The 8,951-nt window shown below is 37.7% G+C and overlaps 1 protein-coding gene across 1 annotated transcript; it reads right to left on the bottom strand.

The window, feature by feature from the left end:
• Nucleotides 1–230: 230 nt before the first annotated feature.
• LOC126632343 (WAT1-related protein At4g19185-like) lies at nucleotides 231–8,525 on the bottom strand. The gene is made up of 7 exons (XM_050302720.1): nucleotides 8,028–8,525; nucleotides 7,591–7,653; nucleotides 7,370–7,486; nucleotides 6,938–7,223; nucleotides 2,215–2,370; nucleotides 794–945; nucleotides 231–611 (listed from the first exon to the last, which is right to left on the bottom strand). Exons 1-7 carry the CDS (start codon nucleotides 8,231–8,233, stop codon nucleotides 398–400), a joined length of 1,194 nt encoding a protein of 397 aa, XP_050158677.1. The 5' UTR covers nucleotides 8,234–8,525; the 3' UTR covers nucleotides 231–397.
• Between the last annotated feature and the right edge of the window lie 426 nt (nucleotides 8,526–8,951).

Below are 8,951 nucleotides of genomic sequence, written 5' to 3'. Positions count from 1 at the left end.
AGAGCACGCGCATTGCATAGCATAGCATAGTGCTACGTAAGCATGACCACTATACTAACAACTGAACCACCAGAACACGATTCCATCCACCCTCCACCATCCACCATCCACCATCCACCATCTATCTTCTGGTATCTATTGCTCGTGTTATTCCTCGTCTCTCTTTCGGTCTTTCCCTATTCATAAAAATACGTAATAAAATAATAATAATAATAATAAAAGAACCAAGGTTAAATCATACGCATGCATAAGGAAGGAAAAAAATTCGGACCACAAATAAAAGAAAAATGGATATTTTGAGCAATTCTCCTCAAATGGTTTACTCTCCAAATTCCCATCACGACCCATCACAAGTTTTTTTTTTTTTTTTTTTGGTCAATACCCATCACATGTTTTCTTAATCTGACGACTTTGGTATTGAACTGGAAGGCACTGAGAAAATGAGTCCTCTCTGGAATGGTATCTTGTTAAGCGTTGCATCTTTCTGGATGAGAGGTTCCGAGCCCCGAGCAACGTGAGGTATAACAACATCCAGAGCTGCTTGTCTTTCTCTCAAAGACGCCCAAGTTACCACATACAGACCAGCAATAATTAATATTCCTCCTAAGACACTGTTTTCACATGTAAAAAGGAGACCAAATAAGCAGCACTCTGACAAAACGCCAGCTCGGCCATCAAGTGAATAATACCACAGAAAATAAACATCATAGCTGAATAAACATAATGCATAACAGTACATATATGGCCAACGAACAAAAGGATTTTTCCACACAAGTATTTGATGTGAGCAAACCTTCCCAAATAAATAGGGCTTCCAAGGAAAATCCTTGACAAAAACGCCGAAGCTGCAGGTTGAAGTGGATTGTAAAGAGCAACCATAGCAGGCCCCAAAATCTTATTGCTCCACGTCAGCAGTCCATAATTAAGGGCAGATGCAACAGTTCCCTGAAAACCAATGGGTTATAATTTAACAAATTCTAACAATTGAACCCGCTTTGAACTGGCCATATTAAATGTGCCCATCTTCATATTTATTCACATTAGATATACTAGAACAATCATATCACAGAGAACTCAAAGGAAATGTTAATAGCATTATTATCGACTGTCTGATGCAATAATTTCAGCAAATTTACATGATATATAACTTGTACGCAGAGGATTTTATGGAGCACAAAGAGCCAATAGACATGGGATAGAATCGCCATGAGTTATAAAAGTTTTCTGGAACCTCAGATACGAGACCTCACCTAGTTATGCAATCAGAGTTAATGAGTGATTAACCAAAAATACACTCATATAATCAGAGTCAAAAGAATATGTGGCTGATTATCCTATGTGATTTACATGGCTGGTTGTGGCAGTTTTCAGTGAAATGGAAGTTAAGGTGGAGTATGCAACATACCTAGGCCTCTCTGGTTGAACTAATTTGGGTCATCGATGTTGAAGATGAAAAATGGTCTTGCAGGGGTTCTGGTGTGTGTAACAGAAAGAGAGGGAAAAGGGTAGAAAGGTTTGACGCATTTTTTTGGGGGTTAAAAATCAAACAAAATAACTTAGAGAGAAAAGGCGGAGTCAAGAGAGCAATGCTAAATGAGAGGGAGAGATGAGAAAATATATAATATGGTTCTTAGTAAAAACCAATTACAACTTCTACATAATTTTTTATTTAAGTTTTAGCTTCAAGTATTCTCCATCATTTCTCCATCTTTTTCATCTCCCAGCTCCGTTCCTCCCTTTCCCCAACATCTTCCCCTCTATCTTGTACCAGGAAAATAATCCAACCAAAGCAATGTTAGTTTGCTTATTTAGAATAAGAAAAAACTTAACAGAGCTTCAAAGTCTAATGCTACAGAAGAAAAGAAAACCACTTTAGAGTATATATTCTTTAAGAGAAGGAGCTGGATCCCTCAAATAAGCTTATTGAGGGACACCCTTGTAGGGCCCACTCCACATCATTATCATCAAGATGACATGATGATATTTCTAGAATTTTATGAGAAGCACACCATCTTATCTGTTGAATATGACGCATAGGATTGTCATCAAAATATATGGTTACTAATCTTTTAAATCACTAGTACATCAAGTATGAAACCATGTTACATATAGTCAGTCAACCTGCTTTGTAGGTAGAACTAATTAAGAGAGATGATGAAATTTTGCATAGATAACAAAAGATTGGGCTATATATATTACTAGTTTGTAACTTACAGCATAAAAAACTGCAAAAAGCTCAGAGTGTGTCAAGCTCCAGTCTGTTGACTCGTTTGTCATAAATAATGCAGTAACCACCATCAATAGCGCACCGAAGAAGTATGAATATGCTGTAACTGACAGGTTGGCAGTATATCTTTTCAAAAGTGGAGCCTGAAAGTTATGAAATGTTATCAGAAATTGAAAGGCATGTTATTATAATTATATATGTATGTATGTATGTATGCATCCTAGCGGTTGAGAAAAATTAATGCACTAATAAAAGGTCATCTACCACCCTCTCGATGTGATTCAAATTTACACCGCCCCCTCTCAATAAAATAAACCGAAAGTTCATATTACATTGATTGCCAAAGTTGCTACAAGATGTATTTGAATTGTCATATGTCAATGGAAGAATTTCCCTTCAAATAATGTTAAGAATTCCCCCTCTCAACTAATGTAATAATTCAAAAAATGAAAGCAAACACAAGTTCGACAACCATTTTCAACAAACTGAATTGAAGGTCAAACCCCTCACAGTACAATAGTATGCACCAACTTTGAGCAATGGCTAATTCAAACAATGGCTTCAGGAATTGGGGAGAACATCTAGGACATGCAAAATGCACAAAACACGAAGGCGTCCCAAAATTCCAACAAAAATCAGCAAATGAGTAGGCATGTCAAAGAAGCAAGTACTTAGTACACAGTTAAATCCGATCCTACCTATTGGTGCAGAGCTGGTAGTCAATGTAACCCTGATCTGACCTAACAATGAAATTTGATTTAACCTTTCCCTTAATTCTAGAACCCTAACTTCACAAACTCCCAATTTCTGCAACCCTGATCCTAATTTGCCCAAATATGATAAGATATAGAGAATATCAAAGCACACTTCCAAGCACACTACATATGCACACATTAACTGGAATAAGTTTATCTTGAGTAGCCCTCCTTCCTTCTTCATTTCTATTTCAAAATTATCAAGTAAGATGGTGAAGGTTAGAAAGTTGATCAGGGATTTCCTTTGAGAAAGGAGAGACTGCGGAAGAAGGATCTTTTACTGAGCTGAGATGTTGCATAGATATCAAAAGATAGATTTGGGTTAGCTATTGGAAATTCATCAAAACGAAAGGGCCTCGTCAGGAAAGTAGTTGTGCACAGACGAGAGTTTGCTATTGCAAAGTCATGAAAAAAGAACAAGGCCTCGTTAGGAAAATGCTTGTGGAGTTACCCTCAAGAGCTGGACTTACTATGGTGCTCTATCATTTTAAGTGGAGTACACAGTGATGGGTAATGTTTTGCAGGTGCAAACTGAAATCTTACAGTCATAAGAAAAAACACACCATGCAACAATTCACAAGGAATTGTCTGCATGAGATCTACGTAGTTTAACAAACTTTTGCCTATGCAATGTTAAACGAGCAATGGTGCTGTAGAAACTTCTTTTTGAACGACTCCACTCAAAGTTGTTTGGGAGCATCTGCTAACATCAACTTTATCAAGGAGATGCAAAAGAAGTATATTGACCTTACTGGACGGGTGAGGTCAAAGAAGTGAGGGCATGAGAGTGGGGTTCAAGAGAGTAAAAGTTAAGGTGAAGAGAAGGATAAGGATTATGTGGGAAACTAAGGGGTTGGTCTTAGGGCAAATGATCTTGAAAACTCAGGTTTTAATCTTTGGTATTCAGGAACAAACAAATCAAGAAACAGTGTTGGCATCATCGTGGATAAGACTTTAACAAAATATATTGTAGATATTAGGAGGGTCGGGGATAGAATTATAGCAATCAAGATTGTGAAGGGACGAGCATATCAATGTGATTAATGTGTATGCAGCTCAACTTAGGTTGGATAAGAGTCTTAAAGGATAAATTTTGGGAAGATCTTAGGAGAATTGGTTCAAGGAATCTCTTAGACGAAGAAATTACTCAATGAACATTATGGGCAAGGAGACAAACAACTACAGAGGTTTCCATGATGGCCACGGTTTTGGAGAGAGAAACCATGAAGGGGAAGCCATTTTGGATTTTGCAATGGCATAAGATCTCTTTCTATCCAATACCTTCTTTACAAACAGAGAAGATCATGTGATCACCTACAAGAGTGGATCATCAAAAACGCAAATATATTTCTTTTGAATGAGGAAGGGGGATCGTATAACTTGTAAGGATTGCAAAGTTATACAGGAAGAAAGCATGGCTAACCAACATCGCTTGTTGGTGATAGATGTATATATCAAAAGAGAGAGAAAAAAGAACAAGAACTTGAAGTGTCCAGTGTGTTTGGGATACAGAGGGAACGTTAGTCAAATGTGGGATTCGATTGCTAGTTGTATCTAAAAAGTTACAACCCAAGGGTTTTGCTCCACATGAAAAGGAACCTTGGTGGTGGAAGGATGAGGTACAAGAAAAAGTTAAGGCAAAGAAGGAATGATGTAAAGCCTTATACAAGGATAGCACCAATTAAAACTGTGAGAGGAATAAAATTACGAAGGAGGCAAAAAAAGCCATGAGAGAAGCGAAGATAGATACCAAAGAATGAGAGTTTGATATCTATAAACTGGCTAAAGTAAGGGGAAAAAAGGCAAGTAAGGTGCATCTAGGATGAGAATAAAAATGTTCTAACTACGAAGAACGCGAATATAGACAGATGGAGAGCCTACCGTTGAATCAGGAAAGAGGAAGTAGTTATAACTTTGAAAAAGATGAATCGTAGAAAAGCAGTGGGTCCCGACGATGTACGAATCGAAATGTGGAAGGTTTTGAGAGAAACGGGTATATCATGGCTCACAAACCTTTTCAATAAGATTTCGAAAAACGAAATGCCAAATGAGTGGTGAAAAAGCACTTTGGTGCTTATCTACAAGAGACACGGGTCTTAGACAATCAATCCGGGTTCATGCTAGGGTGCTCGACTATGGAGGCAATCTATTTATTACAAAGATTGATGGAACGATATAGAAATATGCAAAATGATTTGCATATGGTCTTTATATATTTGGAAAAAGAGTATCATATGGTCCCAAGAGAAATTCTTTGAAGGATTCTAGAGAACAAAGGAGTACAAGCAGCATACATCCAAGCAATAAAGGATATGCATGATGGGGTAAGGACTGCAGTAAGAACTCATGAAGGATAAACAAAAAAAATTTCCCATATCCATATGATTTTAAGTCCTTACCTTTTTGCATTGGTGATGGATGAGTTAACGGGACATATCCAAGATGATATCCCTTGGTGTATGTTTTTCGCGAATGACATAGTGTCGATAGATGAAACGGAGGAAGGAGTAAATACAAAGCTTAACCTTTGACGAAAAGTTTTAGAATCTAAAGGTCTTCGTCTAAGTAGGTAGGTCAAAGATAAGAGTATATGGAGTACAAGTTCAGTAGGAATGGGGTCCAGATGATGAGATAAGGGTGAGGATTGGAGATTAGAAAGTACCAAAGAGCAAGCTATTTCATTATCTTGGATTTATCTTGCAAAAGAACGGAGAATTGGATGGAGATTTGAACCATAAAATACAAGTTGGATGGATAAAGTGGAAGATTGCATTAAGTGTGTTGTGCGACCGACATATGCCACTAAAGCTCAAGGCAAAATTTTATAGGATGGCAATAAGGTTAGCAATGCTTTATGGCACACAATGTAGGGCGATCAAACATCAACACATGCAAAAAATAAGTGTATCGGAGATGAGAATGCTTCGTTGGATGTGTGGGCAAAGGACAAGATTAAGAACGAGGATGTCCGGGTACAATAGGAGTGGCCACAATTGAAGATAAAATGAGATAAAATCGGTTAAGGTGGTTTTTACATGTGAACTAAAGACCTATGGATGCTCCAATTAGAAGATGCGATTATGAGACACAAGTTCAGGGTAGAAGAGGTAGAGGAAGACCTAAAAAGACTTGAAAAAACTCTAAGAAAAGACATGGAGTACTTGGAGCACTTGAAGCTAACAAAAAACTTGATGCAAAACCGAGTGTAGTGGCGTTCTAGGATTCATACATCGACCCCACTTAGTGGATAAAGCTTTTTGTTGTTGTTGTTGTAACAAACTTTTTCCTATGTCCATAAGAAATATAGTTGGTACAAGACAAGTTGTACCACTAAAGTCCAAATATAATTCTACAATTTCTTGCTTAGTTGCGGTATGCTTCAAAAGAGAATTTATGCTTCATTATCTTCCCATTGTTATGGTTTGCATAAGAAGGCTGCTACTTTTATTTGGAGTAAACTATTAAAATCGCATACAAAGTAAAGTGGGTTTGTCTGAGAAACAGTTTCTCTTGTCTGGGTGAGTTTAGGGAGTTGGCGCTAAGAACCTACTACTCTGGCAATGTGCAGTTTTGACTTCTTTGGACTGTCTTTCTGTTAAGATAACTTTCGGTACTCCTCAGGTTAGTTTTCATGGGATTCTTGTCCATCATTTCTAACTTTCTTTCATAAATTAAATTTCTTGTTTTCTATCAACATACAAAGGGAGAAGAAGAATAAAATGGGAGAAGGATTTTCCATCGGCAGACGAAAGGAGAAGAAGAGTAAAATGGGAAAAGGAGACACAAGAATGAGAAACGCATAATGACAAAGTTATATACATAACTCCCTCACTAAACTAAAGACAATAGCACCAAACAAGCTCCAGTAGCACTTCAAAAGAAGAAAAAACACACTTAACAAATAAATGACATAATTATATTCGACAAATAAAGTTAAAAGTAGATAGTGATGCACCTGAATGGCTAAAAAAGCGGCCATGCACATACAGTTCCCTAATAAGCATAAAACTCCAAGATGAAAGTGATCTAGCCCAAACTCTAGAAAACTGGACATCAACCATCCAGCTGGCTCTGGTTGACCTTTGGCACTTATTTCGCTATGTGATGCAAAGTCTGGTTCTGTATATCCAATCAAAGGAGGTCCACGAAATAAGACCATTAATATGGCTCCAGAAACACATAAAAGTGTACCACCAACCTTGGCCTGCCCTTCAGTTCTAAGCAAGTTAACTCTTTCTGTACTGCATGAACAAGTTCGCATATGATATTGAACAAGTAATATCTTGTACAAGTTAAACATGCAAATGCGTGTATCTCTAAGTCTAGAGAAATATACAGGCACATAGAACCAACCTAAGTAGATTAAGTTGAAAAAATTCAAACTGACCCCATTAAAACAGCGAGGATAAACGTGAAAACTGGGATAGCAGGCTGTATGGCAGCAGCATATGTTGGATTTGTGTAGCCAAGACCAATAAGAAACAAAAGCTGGTTGCCAAAGATCCTATTTCATATAAAGAAGCAGCAAATGTCAAGAGGGTGATGCATCAATTGTAGCAGTAGATTATAAGTAATCAGAATGTGGCCATAAGTAGTATCTTATGTTACCCAGTTAACCCAAGAAAGAAGAAGGACACGAAGAGGCGTCTATTCATTGGTTGTCGTATCCTTCTGCAATGCAATGCATACAAGAGAAGAGAAATGTTAGAGGATATTGTGAACATCATGATCTATGTGCACAGGACAGGAGAGGGATGGAGAAGATTAATTCAATTGCATAATTAATTTCAAAGATGACAGATTAACTCTATGCAAGAAACAAGGACTACAGTCGATACAGATAATATGTTATTAGACAAAATCAACCTAAATAACAGTCTTGGAGTATAATCAAATCATGGTCACGCTCATGGTCATGGTCTGAGCATCCAACACACCAACCCACACCACACCATGCGTATATGAGCATATGGGTATGAAATGAATGATGCAAATGTGAGGAAATTGATAAAATTAGATAGATTAGATGAAAGAGAAACGCCTACTTTTCACGGACATAGGCGATGGGAGCGAGGATGGCGAGTGCAAGGAGGTCCCGGTATACGCAGAATACAAGCTGGTTGACGCCAACATTAAGGGCTACTTTGGTAATTACATGATACCCTCCGTTGAAGAGCTGAACCGCTGCCATGGCCGCATGTGCCCTCCAAACATCACCTCCACCAACTCCAACCCCTGCCGCCGCTGCCATCTTTCTCTCTTTCTCTCTCTAAGCCCGTGGAGGAGGAGAGGGGGAGGGGGGAGAGACTGGGTTAATTGGTTGGGGTTAAGAGAGATAGAAGTGGTTGGATTTTGTTTTGTGTGAATCGAACTCAATCGGTGTGTGGATTGTGGACAGACAAGCCCTTATCCTTAGTCTTCAAGGCTGTTTGCTGGTTTTCGAGATTCCCTTTCCATACAGTGAAAACAACAACGACATTTGTATTTGTATTTTTTTCATCATTTTATTTTAATTGGAATTTCATCTTCCGCCTTCAAACCAATTTCACGTCAAGAACAAGTCACGACTGACCAACAACCCTGCCTCTCCAAATTCCCAAAAGTTAGGTTCAATGAATCAATTTATATTTACCCCTATATTATGTGTTTTTTCCCACTTTGGCCATTCAACTCTATTTCCTATGTTTTCAAATTTATTATACTATTTTTATTTAGAATTTGTTCATTAACCCTAAATATTATTATTGAATACGCATAAAAAACTTATTGTTAAATTACTTATACTACAATTCTACATAAAATTTCCTTTAAAACCTATTATAGATTCCATTAAAATTACTTATGTTGATGCACAAAACCGGAGGGGTCTTAGAACAACGTAAATCCGATCATGAATCTGCAAGAAAGTAAAGAACACAAGACGTATCGTGGTTCACCCCAATGTTCGGGCTACGTCCACACTGATATTG

Source organism: Malus sylvestris, chromosome 8, assembly GCF_916048215.2.
Source record: "Malus sylvestris chromosome 8, drMalSylv7.2, whole genome shotgun sequence".
In the NCBI taxonomy this organism is placed as follows: domain Eukaryota; kingdom Viridiplantae; phylum Streptophyta; class Magnoliopsida; order Rosales; family Rosaceae; genus Malus; species Malus sylvestris.
The sequence above is the reverse complement of the archived record's forward strand: the minus strand, read 5'-3'. Positions and strand labels throughout refer to the sequence as shown.